The sequence below is a fragment of the Podarcis liolepis genome (genome assembly GCF_965112155.1).
Source record: "Podarcis liolepis genome assembly, chromosome: 5".
Classification (NCBI taxonomy): Eukaryota; Metazoa; Chordata; class Lepidosauria; order Squamata; family Lacertidae; genus Podarcis; species Podarcis liolepis.
In genome coordinates this window covers 38,949,234-38,966,235 of record NC_139556.1, presented here as the reverse complement: position 1 = coordinate 38,966,235, position 17,002 = coordinate 38,949,234, and the positions used below count along the sequence as shown (strand labels likewise).

The following is a 17,002-nucleotide window of genomic DNA, read 5'->3' as shown; positions in this document are numbered from 1 at the left end:
GGTTTAGTCATGCTGGCCACATGACCTGGAAGCTGTACACCGGCTCCCTCAGGCAATAAAGCAAGATGAGTGCCACAACCCCAGAGTTGGCCACAACTGGACCTAATGGTCAGGGGTCCCTTTACCTTTATTCAGGTAAGAGAACAGGAAGTCAGGGTATTAGTTTGGAGAAAATAGGCGTACCAGAAGGGTTACCTTGAAAGCATTTCAGAGAACATTCCTCACCTGGCTCTGGCAATGGCTTATGTCTTTTGTTTCATGCAAATATAGTAGCATCCTGATATAATTTGAATTAAATGCACTCACGGGGTAGCCAACATGGTGCCTTCGAAATGCTTGGGGTACAATTCTCATCAGCCCTAGTGCCAGAATGGCCATGGATGATAGGAACAGCTGCTCAAAAAATCTGGGTTGCACCAAGTTGACTAACCCTTTTGTCATCTGTCCTCCCCTCCAACACTTGGAAGAACAGAGCAATTCCTTTCTTCTCACACTAAGCAGATAGGAGAAGAAAATGTGCAAGAAACTGACACATAATCTAACTTGCTTCTGGTTTTTTTTACCCAATCATATAGGTCAATTTCGGCCAAATTCGAGTTGAGGGCAAATTGATTGCTTTTTTAAAAAACTGAGCTACCAGAAAGTAGTTTGTACTGGAAATAAGCCGTCAATACCATAACCGTTTTAATCCACCCTTAGCTTTCAAATTAACAGTTACATTGGAAGCACAATTATATGTTTACTCAATAGAGCTAACTTTCTTTTTAAAAGTGAGTTTAGTTTTGTTGCTTTAGGCAGCAATCCTATGTAGTCTTGGGAGTAAACACCACTGAACTCAGTGGATCTAAAACCATTTTAAGATGACAGAGCTAGTAGCCTAGAAAATCGAGAAACCCAGTCATTTGTTACTTACCCCATGCTTTCCAGATCTGTTATCAATTATAAAATATACTCGGTCTTTCTCTCTCTCTCTTTGGCACTGGAAGGGACTGGAAGTAGCCTTTCGTTAAAGATGGGCGAATCTTACTGTTGTTACTGATGTTTCCTTTTTATAGCCCTCTGCAGCACTGACAAATGTTTGCTCTCTGCTTGCAAAAACGAAAGTGGAAAGTGAAACTTAGCTGCTCAAGAGCTAGGAAACAGAAACTTAGAAAAACAAACGAGAGGGTATGATAGAATGGGATCGGTTTCCTTTTCCTCTGATCCCATAACACTGTTTACACTAGACTACATCAGCGACAATTTTTTTGTCTGAATACTGTGCCCATGAGTGGTAGGGTGTGGTTCTGTGTGTTTTCAAGTAGAAGCTGTACTGATGGCTGTGTGATGTATTTACTGTATTAAGAAATCTGCCAAATCACCAAAGAAAAGAAAAGAAAAGAAAAGAAAAGAAAAGAAAAGAAAAGAAAAGAAAAGAAAAGAAAGCAGCATTAGAATTGACTTGATGGATTAGATTGAAGACCTGCCTTATTTTTCCTGACAAGCTTAACCTGCTGAAATTCCCTCTTCTGAGGAGTTTTTTTAAGGTGCTAGAGCCCTGTCCACTCTTCCACTTGGCCCTGGAGTTGCTGTACAAGAGAGAGGAAGGGTGCAATTTATATCACACAACTAGGGAGCAACAGCTGAATCCTATTTGTGCTGAAAAATAAGTGAGTCCCACAATAGGTGTATATATATTGCAGATTTGCTGCTTAAGATACACTGAGTACAGAGGGACATGTTTCTGTGTAAGGATTACACTGCAGAACTGATTTTCCAACCCTGTTTATTACATCCTCATTTCCTTCTTTAAAAAGAAAAGAAAAAATTAAAATGTTTTTGAAGCAGGTTCCCCCCCCCCATATTGTCCACCAACTCCTCATCTTTCTCACCCTTCCAAGGCAGCAAACCAATCAACAATAAGAACACATCTTTAAAAGCACCCACCCAAAAGCTCTTTAGAACATTTTGAAAAAGGTTGAAACATTTTCCCAACCAGGAATTTCAGGGTTGTCAGGAACGGCAACTTCCAGCCATCAAATGTGCGTGTCAGAGAGAGACACCTCACCAGAGATTGCATTTCACAGATGGGAAACCGCCACTGAAGATTCCCTGTAACAGGCCAATGGCAAACATGCAGCATCCATTGGTAGCACCACCCAGGCCTCACATGCCAATTGTAGGGTCCAAAATGGTTGATATTGGGGGAGATGCTCTTTAGGTACTTGTGTCCTTAAGCATTCAGGCTTTATACGTTAGTACTAGTACCTTGAGGGACGTGGGTGGCGCTGTGGGTAAAACCTCAGTGCCTTGGACTTGCCGATCGCATGGTCGGCGGTTCGAATCCCCGTGGCGGGGTGAGCTCCCGTCGTTCGGTCCCAGCTCCTGCCCACCTAGCAGTTCGAAAACACCCCCAAGTGCAAGTAGATAAATAGGTACCACTTTATAGCGGGAAGGTAACGGCGTTTCCGTGCGCTGCGCTGGTGCTGGCTCACCAGAGCAGCTTCATCACGCTGGCCATGTGGCCTGGAAGTGTCTTCGGATAGCGCTGGCTCCTGGCCTCTTAAGCAAGATGAGCATGCAACCCCAGAGTCGGACACGACTGGCCCGTACGGGCAGGGGTACCTTTACCTTTACCTTACTAGTACCTTGGGGGATGTGGGTGGCGCTGTGGGTTAAATCACAGAGCCTAGGACTTGCTGATCAGAAGGTCGGTGTTTCGAATCCCCACGACGGGGTGAGCTCTCGTCGTTCGGACCCTGCTCCTGCCAACCTAGTAGTTCGAAAGCATGTCAAAGTGCAAGTAGATAAATAGGTACTGCTCTGGCGGGAAGGTAAACGGCATTTTCATGCACTGCTCTGGTTCGCCAGAAGCGGCTTAGTCATGCTGGCCACATGACCCGGAAGTTGTATTCTGGCTCCCACTGCCAATAAAGTGAGATGAGCGCCACAACCCCAGAGTCAGTCACGACTGGAGCTAATGGTCAGGGGTCCCTTTACCTTTACTAGTACCTTGAATTGGGGCTGGTAGCTCACTGCCAACTAATGACACATGGGGCGGATCGATACACAGGAAAAGAAACATTTTAAATAAGTCAGAAATTAGATTGTTATAACAAAATAATAATAAAGAACCCTATGGAAAAATGGGTATTAAAATTTCCTGCTCTCTGGCACCATCTGGTGTAGCATGCTTATAGCGCATTCAAATTGTTTCTTTACTAATGTAGGTGACTCCATGGTCCCATCAGGCTGACTCACTTACCAGCCTGGCAGCAACTTTCTGCACTAGCTGCTGATACTGTACCTTCTTCAAGTGCAGCCCCACATACAGCACATAATGGTAGTCCAGACTAGGGACAGGGTTCACTAGAGCAAGGAACATCTATAGCTGTTGAGTCAGCCTAATCTGTGCATTAAGACTTGAAAAATGTGTACAGTTGTACCTTGGATCTCAATCAACTTGCGAGTCGAATGTTTTGGGTCCCAAATGCCGCAAACCCGGAAGTGATTGTTTCAGTTTGCAAATGTTCTTTGGAGTCCGAACGTCCATCACAACTTCCACAGCTTCCGATTGGCTGCAGGAGCTTCCTGCAGCCAATCAGAAGCTGCATGTTGGTTTCCAAACTGTTTTGGAAGTCGAATTGACTTCCAGAATGGATTCTGTTTGACTTCCAAGTCATGACTGTACTTTATTACCTTATGGTGCAGCTTCAAGAGCTATTTTTAATCCCAAACCCTGCCACCAATGTCCTGGATGGTTCATCTACTTTATAGGTCCCCCCCAATGCAGTTCAGACCTGACCCAGGAACCCAGGTCAGCACTTGTCTGTGTTGAAGGCAGAGGTCCCCCCAGAGCTCAGGGTAAACCACTCCTCTGCGGTAGGAAGCTGCCACCACTCTTGTTAAAGTCCAGCTTGATCCCAGGAGATCCCTGAGTTGTATGCTGGACATCCCAAAGATTCCAAGAAGCAAAAGCTAAAGGGATCACCCCCTGCTTCCTGAAGCTTCAGGCAAAATTACGGTATCCTGGGTCTGAGGTACTGTTTTAGGCTTAAGGCTTTACCCAAATAACCATACAAAAGCGAAGTATACATATTTTATGGATAAGACTAAAATAGCATAGCATGAACCTGTAACCCAATAGGAATAAAAGGATTAAGAATAATATCGGCTAATACTGATGAAGCAGAACATTTAGGAACACACACAAATATAACAAAGTCTAGCTAAGGGCTTGCCCACACTTTCTCTTGCTCTGACACTTTCCCTCAGAAAAATCTACTGTTTACTGCTGAATTGGAGCAAACGTCAATTGGGTTTTCTGTGGACGGACAGCGCTGAAGGGTGGGTTTTCCCAGGGAAACAACAGGACTAACAGAAAACTGCTCTGACTTGTGCCTAGGAAACACAGTACAAGCAGAAAATCTCTTGGACCCATGCTTTTAGGCTGTTGCTCAAGGTGTCAGCTGGGAAACAAAATTCAGGGTAGGGGCAGAACAGGGGCAAAAGAATACTGTGAAGTAAATGTCTCAATGCCCCCTTGCTTAGCACCATGCCCCTCTCTCCTCAGCCAGTCAAAAGACTTCTACTGTATGTAACTTTCCAGAAGCCCAAGTCTGGTGATGACCCCCATGACAACACAGCTGAAAAACATTATTCCAAATAAGAAACTAGCCACATAGACCCTTGAGACACTGGCAGTAAATATCGGGGCTTCATAACAATTAGTTGAGGGAGAGAGAACTCACCCAGACGTCAAAACCCCTTTACTGAACCAAAGTTTTAAATTTAGAAACAAAATTTAGACAAGGGCCTGGCACAAGATCCAAGTATACTGACAAGGAGTACTCCCAGACTATGTATCTGTTCTTTCAGGAGAAGCACAACCCCCCCTCCCAGAACAGGTAATACACCCAATTCCCAGACACGGCAACCACCACCCACAGCACTCGTGTCTTTTCAGGCTCTGGCTGAGTTTCTTGGCCCCATCCAGTCCCTCACTGCTTCCAGACACCTTCACAGCCTCTCTTGATTCCAACAGAATATGGAGCTATTGCCATGGTTTGTTGGCATTTGGAAGGTAATATGCTCCAGATCCCCTGATGATGGTTCCCAATGCTTTCATACAAATTTTAAATGCACTGGAAGCAGAATGGACCCCACAAACCCAAAAGCCGTGGGGGCTGTGTAACTGTCTCCTAGCACTAAAGAACCGTGTCACACATTGTTGTTTCAAAAGCCCAAAATAGAAGCCCAAAACATCATTTGCAGTAAGCTTCATGAATTATAAACAATACTAAGATGGAACAAAATTAAAATTAAAATTAGTATTAAATTAGTAATATTATTAGTAATATTTATATGGGAGTATTTACTTTCAGCGACATTATCAACTGTGTCCTTGGCCACACCCAGAGTATACAGAAGAGGATATTGGTGCCCTAACTATGTTTGCTTTTTCAGCAATCAGAGCAAATATTCTGAAACTCTGATTCACAGTCCCATATAAGATAACAGTATTGAATGGAGAATTCTGGGAGTGGGTGAATGTGGCAGCACAGTGATAATACAGCAAAAAAACACTAGTCAGGACCGAGGGTGAACCTATTTAAATCAATAAGTCTCAAACTCATATATCCACAGTTATTATAATTTATTTATTTTAAATGTCCCAAACCATTTGTGGTGATGGAAGTTTATATAGCTGAATGTCTTCTAAGAGGGCTTGCTGCAGACAGAGACACTTTCTGACTTGGCTTTGTTGATGTTGGTCAGTCTCCCTAGTCCAGGGGTCAGCAACCTTTTTCAGCCATGGGCCGGTCCATTCTCCCTCAGACCATGTGGTGGGCCGGACTATATTTTTTGGGGGAAAATGAATGAATTCCTATGCCCCACAAATAACCCAGAGATGCATTTTAAATAAAAGCACACATTCTACTCATGTAAAAACACCAGGCAGGTCCCACAAATAACCCAGAGATGCAAGCAGGAGTGGAGGTGGGGATCTCTCCCCTTTGATGTTTCCACACCCCAGGGTGGAAATGAGAACTGCCTATATAAAACAATAAAGAATTTTAGCCTACTTGAGAAGCAGGAGTCCACTCAGAAAGATGTAACAGCATATACAGTAGTTCTTGCTTTAAGCTAGGACTTACTTTGTGAGAAAAACGTGATTGTTGTCGGGGGAGTTTGTATAAACTACAGACCGCTATTCCCATGATACAGATTAGGAGTGAAGTTGATGTAATATTCCTACTTCCTTAAGCTGCTTCCACGCAGCTCCCATGGTCAGCGGTGTTCAGGGTCGCACTCGCCTCCCTCCCTCCCCACAAAGGTCAGCAATTGGGATGACTACCTTTCAGAATAAGGAACCTCCAAAAGGAAGCTTCTGGTGGAATGAGAGGCACCGGCACCCACTCTGTTCCCACTGCAATTTGGAACCAGTTTTAGTCTCTGCTGATGCAGCTGTAGGGAATGCTAAAGAACAGACTTCTTTCTCCTTAAGAGAACTGCCTAGACAACAGCACCGCCTACTGACAAGGTTAGAATGTACATGGGAAAACTAAGATGAGGCTTTTCGCGCAGCATGCTAGCTTTCCCCCAGGCCGTGGGCATTTTGACATGAGGAAACTTGCAGACATCCAATCCCTTCCCTGCAGTTGCTGAAATGCTACAGTGCTGGTGAGGGAAGGAGGGATGCATTTTCAAAAGGGGGGAGGAAGTGAGAAGCCACCAGAGTCAGAGAGAGAGACTTGCAGAGGGGGAGTCAGTTCCATTATCCTGAAAGAGGCCACCTGTGATGGCCTTGGAATCAGCGTCAGAGGCTGAACCTGAGGAATCCCAGCCTGCACAGGACTCCCCACCTCCAGGACCAGCTGAGCCGGGGCTGGGGCATGAGCCTGAAGGGTCCTCACCTGCGCTGGATCCTCAGGAGCAGACACCAGCTGAGTCTGCTCTGGCTCCGGAGGTGATCGAGGACCCATTGCCTGCAGGTGCTCCACTCTCAGCCCCATCAGGGGATGTTGAGGTTGCCTCTGGGCCTGGTAACCCTCCAGCCTCTCCTGAGCTACAGAGGCTCAGGGCAGAGAGGTGGAGGGAACTAAGTTTCCGCAGGAGGAGTGCTCGCCTCCAAGCCAGGAGAGGCGAGTCACCTGTGGACCGGGGCCACCCTATGCCTCGGGCAGATAAAAGCCAGCCAGCCCAGTCCCAGGTTGTGGGAGCAACATTGTTGGTAGCCTGTTCCTGTTGGCAACCTGTCCTGCTCTTCTGCCAGAGTTCCTGACCTCACCAGACTTCCTGCCTTGGACCCCTCTTCAGCCTTGAAGGACAGCCTCCATACCATACCCTCGACCTCAGACTGGACTCAGACCATGCCGTACGGTAACCCCCTGGGACCAGCACACCACCCCAGTAGGTTGCTGGTCCCCCCCCCATTCTGTCCTCCAATTCAAATAGCCTGGATAAGAATAACAACAATAATAACAACAATTTATTATTTATACCCCGCTCATCTGGCTGGGTTTCCCCAGCCACTCTGGGCTGCTTCCAACAAAATATTAAAAATACAATAAAACACCAGTCCTTAAAAACTTCCTTATGCAGGGCTGCCTTCATATGTCTTCTAAATGTCAGATAGTTGTTTATTTCATTGACATCTGATGGGAGGGCATTCCACAGGGCAGCCACCACTACCAAATAGGCCCTCAGCCTTCTTGGCAACAGCCCCACCGCTGGATTGAAAATGCTGGTCAGTGCCAGGCTGGAGAACATTAAAGCTGGCACGTTGGTGTGTTATTCTTCCTCGGCTTCACCAGGATAATAATAGTAATAAGTTTATTATTTGTGTTCCACTCATCTGACTGGGTTGCCCCAGCTACCCTGCGTGCCTTCCAACAGATATAAAAACATAACAAAACAATCAGATGTCTTCTGAAAGTTGTACAGTTCTTGACATTTGATGGAAGGGCGATCCACAGGGTGGGCGCCACTACCAAGAAGGCCCTGTGCCTGATTCCCTGTAACTTCACTTCTCTCCACGAGGGAACCACCAGGAGGCTTTCGAAGGTGGACCTCAGTGTCAGAACGGTGGTGGTTCAGATCTTTTGTGTACATGACTGCCACAACCACAAATCCAATTTCATGCCTCTCGTTGTCGCAAAAATCCAGATTGCCAGATTACTCATCTGCTAGGTCAGTGGTGGTGAACCTATGGCACGCATAGTGGTGGTGAACCTATGTGCCCTCTCTGTGGGCACATGCGCCATTGCGCCAGCAGGGCTGTAGCTTCCGTGCTGTGGGTGGGGGATGAGGAGGAGAGGAGGGCTCACGTGCTAGCAGGAGTGGAGGTGGGAATCTCTCAGAAGTGGAGTGGAAGCTTTGCGCTGAGAGATCCCCGCCTCCACTCCTTTTTGCATGCAAGTAGGAGCAGGATTGGGCAGCTCAGTTGTTGAGTGCCTGGCTACCTTCTTGTGGTGCAGGGGCTCTCAGATCCAGCTTCCGGGCTGCCTCCACCTTCCCCAACCCCAGCAACTATTCAGCCTGGCTGCCTTCACAGGGTTGAGGGGCTCCTTTAAACTTCTCCCTTGAGGGGAGTACAGCTGCGAACCCCTCAACGGAAAGTGTGATGGAGCCTGCACCTCCCCAGCTGAGCAGCCCCGATCCAACTCATTCCTGTGCAAGCAGCAATGCTGTCTAGAGGAGGAAGCAGGAGCAGGCTGGGGGGAGGGGTGGCAGTGACATCCCTTACCTGCTCGCTTACCGCCAGGCCCGCCTTCCCTCACTAGGAAAACGGAAGTGTGGCACTTAAAATGGAAGTTATATTCAGAACAGAGCATGTTCAGCTTCTGAAAAAAGTTCCAAAACTGGAACACTCATTTCCGGGTTTGAAGTGTTCAGGTTCCAAGTAGTTCAAGAACTAAGCTGTTTGAAAACTGAGGTACAACTGTATTTATTTTTCTCAATTTGAACTGTGTTTATTTCCCCTGATTTGAACTGTATTTATTCCCCCACCCCCTGTGGTGATTTTCTTGAGTCAAGATGAGAGTACCCCTAAACATTTCTTTTTAGGAAAAAAAGCATTGAGTTATACCATAAAATTATATCTCAATGGAAAGATAATTTAATGAAGAATATAATGCAACGATTTTTATGAAGGATTATTTATTAGAACTGCAGTCATAACGAAGAAACGCGAAACACACACAAAAAATGAGATATACAGGTTAAATTGCTCTGTTGGCACTTTGCAACAAATAAGTGGGTTTTGGGTTTCAGTTTGGGCACTGTTTCTTTGTTTCTTAGCCAGCAAAATCCAGTCACATACAAACCAACACACAGATGTAACTATTCTGCTCTGGTTACCCTGCATACCTGAACTATTTTTTTACTGAAGTTGATACATTCTGCTCTGGAAAGCTCACAATTTAAGTTTTCAATTCAACAGAGCTAAAAACACAGCTTACTGTACTTCACTTTTAAAAACAAAAGGAGTCATGTTACATGTTTTAAAAGCATTATATATTAATAACTCACAACCCTAAAGGTTTCTAACACAGTGTAAATAAGTTTTGATGGATGTAATAATGGAATGCTGAATAGTTTAGTTAATGTAAAATATGCAAATGAACCCTGGAAAGAGAAGGGAAGTCACTGATATTTTAAGGATATTTAAATAGGTATTTAGAATAGTAAAACAGAAAATTTAATATATATATATATATATATATATATATATATATATATATATATGTTATAGCTTGAAGGAAGAACCAAGTACCACATATTGAAATGTTTAGCTTTGTACAGAAAACTTCAACTCCAAAAGAGCACTGATATATTCTTCATTATCAGGATCCATTTCTAGGGCTCGTTCATAACACTCAATTGCTTGATGCTTTTCTTCATCAAGTTGGTGAATGAAGCCACGGATGCCGAAACTCTTAGCATCTGTGGTACCTCTCCTAATTTTCTTTTCTATTAACTTCTTCAAATAACGCTTGCATTGATGTCCCGCAAATGATTTGATTTCAATTCTCAGCCCGGTCAGATAATGTTCAACAGCCTCCGATTCCGATTTTTTGTGGTATTCCTGAAAGCGCCCATAATTGAAGTGGACCTGCTGTTCCTCTGAACAAGTAAGTTTCCTCATTGTAAACACTTTCTGAAAAGTCTCTTCCGCTTTCTGGAGCTCTTTCCCTTCGGCATACATGTTTGCAAGATCCAGGTGAGCATAGACGAATTTGGTTTTGCACTCCACCACTTCTTTGAAATGAAAAATGCAGAGCCTGATCAATTCTGCCATCTTTCTTCTGTCTTTATATGGGTCTTCTGATGATTTGATTTTAAAATACTGTGCTCTGTAGCAAAGCCCCATCTGGTGTTGTAGGGAGCCTGAGTTTGGTGTCAAGCTCAACGCCTCCTTCAAAAGCTCCAGGGCTCTTTCCACATCATCTTTTTTCCTAAAAAAAATGGCTGCATGCATCAGCACGTAAGGAGAGCTTGGGTGCTCTTTGAGGGCCTCCTTGATATACTTTCCCCCTTCTTCAGTGTTGTTAGTTTGCTGCAGCTTTAACGCAAGGAGAGGCAAGACTAGTGCATTATCTGGATTCAGTTTTGCTGCCTTCTTCAAGGGTTCCAGAGATGAGCCTTCTGCTGCAGATTTTTTCCCATAAAAATCCTCCAGGCGGTATACTGTGATTGCATAGCTGGAATTGAATTCTGGGTTTTCAGGTTCTTTTTCCAGGGCCTTTGCAAAGCTCTCTTTGGCTCTTGCAGTATAACTCTGGCCAAACATTAGCTGTGCCCACCCCTTTTCATAGTACGTCTGCGGGCGTTCCATCCTATAAGGAGAGGCACTTCCATTTTCCTTGCAGGTAGTTTCCACCTTGTTTATGTAGGTCTGTGCTTCTGTAAGTTTGCCCATGTGGTAGTACACCCAAGCATAGTTGCCCCATGTAACAAGGCTTGCCTTTTCGACTTCTTCCGGGTACTCTATTTTAACAGCCTCTTCAGCCCTCTGTAAATTTTCCAGAGCCTCTTCTTTCTTGCCATTCAAGAATTTTACATAGGCCAGCAGGTTATAAATTCCGATGTTGGATAGTAAATGCTCAGTCTTTGTAGCAATTCTTCCCTCTAATTCATCGCGATCCATGTCCTCCATCAACACTGCCCAAGTAAAATGGCATTCAAGCTGCTGAAGGATCTTGTATAAACGTTTTTCACTGCAAAATGGGGGGGAGAGAGAGAGGACCTTTAAAATTTTGCAAAGAAAGGCACATTCCTGCATATTATCTTTTTTTTTAGAAAGGTGTTTGACAACTGACTTCATTTGTGCATTTTTTAACCTCTTGGTTTTCCTTCCATGTTTACAGCTAAGCACTTACTAGTTGCTGAGCTATCTTGGTGGGTCTGGACTGGACTCTTTTGATACGTATTCACATGATATTATTTGATATACCAGTAAGTCGTTCCATTTTAAAGTTATGTTTTATTATGACTTTTTGTATTGGATCAGATTATTGTAAGGTGTGTGTTCTTTGTTGTGAATTTTGTTGTAAACTGCCTTTTGTATAGTAATATAGAAATACATAAAATTATGTATTTAATTTTTAATACAAATTAAAAAGTGAAATGAAGTAAAACAATATTTCACATGTAAGCCCTGTGAGGCATGCGTCATCCATGTCTGAGCTAAAGAGTACCGGTAACTAAATCTTGTCAGAAAGGTTTACTGTATACTGGCATCTGCAAACATCAAACAAGTGCTTTTTGTTTTAAGAACCTAAAAAGGTTTTGCTAGATTTGAACCAGCCTCCATCTAGTCAATCATCCTAACTAGGGTTGCCAGTAAAAGCCCACCTCAACTGAGAGGTCAATTTTAAAAACTCGCAAATTATTTCCCATCTTAGAATGAAATCCAACCCAGAGATGAATTGCCAGTTTTTCTGCCTGGGAAATGCATTATGCATTGGTGTCAATAAACCATTAGCATCAGCACTGATTGGCCGTGGCTCCCCAGGGTTTCAAGCAGGAATCTTGCCCAGCTCCATCAGGGATTGAGCCTGGGATGTTGTGCATGAAAAGTATGCCTTCTACCACTGTTTAACGGCCCTGCAGACCTTCCCCCTCAGTGCAAGAATTTATGGGGTAGAGTGAGTGTACTGCCTGGGAGAAATTGGAACAGAACCAGCATGTGCTCATGGCCTCCTGCAAGCCAAGTGTCTGTGGACAGCTCACTACAAAGTGCATATGGGAAAACAAGCTTAGACTGTCCCTGCCCATTGAAAAACTAGCAAATGGGGTGTGTGTGAGGCTAGAACCTTTTCCTATGAAATGCTAGCTTTCCTCAGGCAAGGGCTTTTTCACACGAGGAAGCATGCATTTCTACAATATGCCTTTACATGCAATTAGGGACTCTTGCATAATTACCACAATCTATTAAGGGAGTGGCTACAGTAATAATTTATTAAGGGAGGCTATAAAATATAGTGGTCAGAGCAATAACACCCAAAACAGTAAAATGCTTAGCCTTCAACTCAATTCCTGGACTGTAATGGAATAAGAATGGAATACTGTGGAACAAGGAGACGGTGAATGTCCCCCCCTCTCTCACACACATTATTAATAAAGCAGCTCAAAGAACCACATATAGAAATGTTTACCTTTGTACAGAAAGCCTCAACTCCAAGAGGACACTGCTATATTCTTCATTCTCAGGATCCGTTTCCAGAGCTTGTTCATAACACTCAATTGCTTGCTGCTTTTCTCCATCGAGCTGGTGAATGAATGCACGGATTCCCAAACTCTTAGTATCTGTAGGACCTTCCTTAATTCTCTTTTCTATTAACGTCTTCAAATTCCATTTGCATTTATTTCTCTCAAATGATTCATTTTCAATCCTAAGCCCAGCCAGATAGTGTTCAACAGCCTCAGATTCTGAATTTTTGTGATTTTCCAGAAAGCGCCCATAATTGAAGTGGAGCTGCTGTTTCTCTTCACAAGTAAGTTTCCTCATTGCAAACACTTCCTGAAATGTCTCTTCCGCTTTCTGGAGCTCTTTCCCTTCTGCATACATGTTTGCAAGATCCAGGTGAGCATAGACGAATTTGGTTTTGTGCTCCACCACTTCTTTGAAATGAAAGATGCACAGTCTGATCAGTTCTGCCATCTTTCTTTTGTCTTTATGTGGGTCTTCTGATAATTTGATTTTAAAATACTGTGCTCTGTAGCAAAGCCCCATCTGGTGATGTAGGAACCCTGAGTTTGGTGTCAAGCTCAACGCCTCCTTCAAAAGCTCCAGGGATCTTTCCACATCACCCTTTTTCCTGTAAAATATGGCAGCGTACCTCAGCACATAAGGAAGGCCAGGGTGTTTGCCTAGCGCTTCTTCAATGAGCTCTTCTCCTTCTTCCACTTTCCTAGTTTCCTGCAGCTTCAATGCAAGGAATGACAAGACAAAGGCATCATCCGGATTCAGTTTTGCTGCCTTCTTCAAGAGTTCCAGAGATGAACCTACTGCAGCAGATCTTTTTTCATACTCTTTCTCCAGGTGATAGACTGAGGTTGCATAGCCAGAATTGAATTCTGCGTTTTCAGGATCTTTTTCCAGGGCCTTTGCAAAGCTCTCTTTGGCAGCATAATTCTGGCCAAACGTTAGCTGTGCCCACCCCCTTTCACAGGACACCTGTGGGGGTTCCATCCTATAAGGAGATGCACTTCCATTTTCCTTGCAGATACTTTCTACCTTGTTTATGTAGGTCTGTGCTTCTCTAAGTTTGCCCATGAGATAGTACATCCAAGCATAGTTGCCCCATGTAACAAGGCTTGCCTTTTCGACTTCTTCTGGGTCCTCTATTTTTACATTCTCTTCAGCTTTTTGTAAAATTTCCAGAGCCTCTTCTTTCTTGCCATTCAAGTACTTCACATAGGCCAGCAGGTTATAATGTTGAACTCTGCCCACTAAAAACTTAATCTGGTCAGCAATTCTTCCCTCTAATTCGTCAAGATCAATGTCTTCCTCCAGCAATGTCCATGTAAAATGGCAGTCCATCTGCTGGAGTATTTCATACAAAGGATCCTTGGAAATGTCACTACACAATGAGAATAAAAAGAGACAGAGACATTACTAAGTTGCAGAGAAAGGCTGATGAAAGCTTATAATTATTTGTATTGGTCCATGACCAATACCTCTCCTAACTTGCCTTGTACATGCCTGATCTAAAACCACTACAACATTGTCAGAAATGTTAACCTGCTAGATAAGAGGTCGGTAAACTAAGGCCTGAGAGCCGGATCAAGCCCAACTGCCCTCTGGATCTGGCCCATGGATGGTCCTGGAATCGCCGCTTTGGATTGGCATGATTGTTCAGGCTGTGCCATTTTGGGGGAATTTTTTTCAGGCGCCATTTCCCCCTTCCTTCCCTCACACTGCAGCGGCACTTTTAAACCAGATCCCCCCTACACACCTTCATGCCTTCTGAGTACCAAAGAACCCCTCGGACAAAGGGAACTCTAAAGAGTGTTCTAAAGCCCTCTTCCCCTGCCTCGCCTTTCTCCACCCCCTTGCGTGGGCAGGGGACACTTGCGCAGGCGCCGCCATTAGGATGCTCATGCAGGTGACATTCCCCGCCTCCCATGGGTGACATGCCCCCCCCCACGGCGACGTGCCCCACCCTGCCGCTCCAGGTACAAAAGCCCCCAGCTCCACCACTGGTCAAGAGGCCTTGGACCCATGACAACTAGGGTCCAAAGTGTGTGAGGCTAAATAACACATACATGCTCCAATTCACACGCTCTCTGCTTGCCTTTTGTGTACACTCATGTACCTAGATCCCACTTTCTCAGCTTGGTGTCACTGATGCATGCCAAGGGAGCAAAAAATATCTATACCAAAGGACAGAGAGAAAATACAGCGAGCTAACCAGGCAGGAATAGATCTCATCCTGAATCACTAGTTCACTGCATTTCTCTGCTGTTTATTGAGAAAGAGGCTTTCTGAATAAAAAAATGCAGCTACAGTGGTACCTCGGGTTAAGTACTTAATTTGTTCCGGAGGTCCATTCTTAACCTGAAACTGTTCTTTACCTGAAGTACCACTTTAGCTAATGGGGCCTCCTGCTGCTGCCGCACCGCCAGAGCACGATTTCTGTTCTCATCCTGAAGCAAAGTTCTTAACCCGAGGTAATATTTCTGGGTTAGCAGATTCTGTAACCTGAAGCGTATGTAACCCAAGGTACCACTGTAATTGGTGAGTCAGGCAGAGACGTATTCCTACATGGGCAACTCTCCACAAAACCAAGTAGGTGAGGTGGTTACGTGGTAAGCCAATTTTTTAAGTTTTTCTGAGGAGACCCTGCTAGCCATTCCAGTATCAATGAATTGCCATTTGGTGACAATGCCACATTGGATCTTTTTCGTGATAGCAACCAGTCTCAAATGCCCTCCCTCAAGTAATTTTTAAGCTCCATATTTTGTAATCTATCTATATTTATCTAGCAAAGCAAAAAAAAGTGTCTCTCTATCTATAGCATTCATATGAATAATATAAACAAGAAGCAAGCACTGTACACACTAACCTATTATTTGTTACTTACCCCATAATTTCAGATTGTTTATAAGGTGTAATGAAGCTTGACCTTCCTCTTCCCATAAAACTGGGTATGGTAGGGAGTGCTCTTTCCTCTTTATAGTCCTTCACAGTACTTACAAGAATTTGTTCTCTGCTTGTAAAAGGAAAGTGGAAAGTGAAACTTATGAGCTCAAGGTTCTGGAATCAGAAACTTAAAAAAGGGGGAATCTGTTTCCTGTTCCTCTGATCCCATGACACTGTTTAGACTAGAGTACATCAGTGATTAAATGTTTGGCTATATGCTGTACCCATGGGAGGGGGAGTTTCTGTGTATTTTAAAGTGGAAACTGTAGTGATGGCTGTATGACAAATCACCAAAAAATTAAGCAGCCTTAGAATTGACTTGATGGATCAGATTCTTTTGCCTGACAAGCTAATCCTGCTGAAATTCCCCTCTTCTATGCAGTCTGTTTGTTATAGGTGCTAGAGCCCTGTCCTCCCTTTCACTTGGTCACTACAGACCATGAGTTGCTGTACAAGAGAGGGGAAAGGTGCAATTTTTAACATAGTAGGTAAAGGGACCCCTGACCAGTCATGGACAACTCTGGGGTTGCGGAGCTCATCTCACTTTACTGGCTCAGGGAGCCGGCGTACAGCTTCCAGGTCATGTGGCCAGGATGACTAAGCCGCTTCTGGCAAACTAGGGCAGTGCATGGAAACGCCGTTTACCTTCCTGCCAGAGCGGTACCTATTTATCTACATGCTTTCGAACTGCTAGGTTGGCAGGAGCTGGAACCGAGCAACGGGAGCTCACACCATCGCAGGGATTCGAACTGACGACCTTCTGACCTAGGCTCTGTGGTTTAACCCACAGCGCCATACTACCAGGGAGTAAAAGCTGAATCCTATACATGCTGAAAAACAAGTGAGCCCTGCAATGTGTGCATATACTGTAGATTTGCAGCCTGAGCCACACTTGAGTACAGAAGGGGTATGCTTCTGTTCAGTTCAACTGTTTTTAAATAGTTGCCTCCTGCAGTACACAACAGGATATTTAAGTGGAAAGTGACACTTAAGAGATGGATGGAGAACTGCACTGGAAAATTCAGGGAAGTGTGAATTGTGAAGAATGGCTGTTTCAGTTCACGTGATGTTTTGGAAAGTGCAGATTATTGGTAACTTTGCCTTTAAATCCAAACTGTATCCAATTTCTTTTCTACCCCTATTAGTAAGTCAAAAGGGGCTTCTTTCTCAGTAAATACATAGGATGGTATTGCATGAATGGTTTTCCCTTCTCTCTCTATGTATATATGCCTTTTGGGTTGTTGTTGTTGTTGTTGTTGTTGTTGTTGTTGTTTTGCATGTGTATGTCTTCCATACAGATGCACCTGGCCAGGGGACGATGGAAGCATGTGTTTCAAAAGTGGTGCTTGCTTGCACATTCAGTTTGAAGTG

The 17,002-nt window shown here is 44.2% G+C and overlaps 2 protein-coding genes across 2 annotated transcripts in view; both read right to left on the bottom strand.

Moving 5' to 3' along the window:
* The window catches only part of LOC310707910 (interferon-induced protein with tetratricopeptide repeats 5-like), a 4,535-nt gene extending 3,430 nt beyond the window's left edge, over window positions 1-1,105 (bottom strand). Inside the window, exon 1 of the mRNA XM_083505380.1 lies at window positions 914-1,105. Coding sequence (XP_083361506.1) covers window positions 914-918 — 5 coding nt within the window. The 5' untranslated portion in view covers window positions 919-1,105. The remainder of the gene's footprint in view (window positions 1-913) is intronic.
* An 8,019-nt stretch (window positions 1,106-9,124) lies between these two features.
* On the bottom strand, window positions 9,125-15,722 carry LOC310706911 (uncharacterized protein). The gene is made up of 3 exons (XM_083503293.1): window positions 15,573-15,722; window positions 12,642-14,069; window positions 9,125-11,201 (listed from the first exon to the last, which is right to left on the bottom strand). The coding sequence occupies exons 1-3, from the start codon at window positions 15,626-15,628 to the stop codon at window positions 9,773-9,775; spliced, it is 2,913 nt and encodes a 970-aa protein (XP_083359419.1). The 5' UTR covers window positions 15,629-15,722; the 3' UTR covers window positions 9,125-9,772.
* Window positions 15,723-17,002: the final 1,280 nt, after the last annotated feature.

Bases quoted from the DNA above. Each gene is read 5' to 3' on its own strand.
- LOC310706911 (XM_083503293.1), bottom strand. From the start codon at position 15,628: ATGGGAAGAGGAAGGTCAAGCTTCATTACACCTTATAAACAATCTGAA. The intron at 14,070-15,572 runs GTAAGTAACAAA...CTCATTGTGTAG, and splicing joins AAACAATCTGAAATTATGGG to TGACATTTCCAAGGATCCTT. The intron at 11,202-12,641 runs GTAAACATTTCT...CCCATTTTGCAG, and splicing joins TTGAGGCTTTCTGTACAAAG to TGAAAAACGTTTATACAAGA.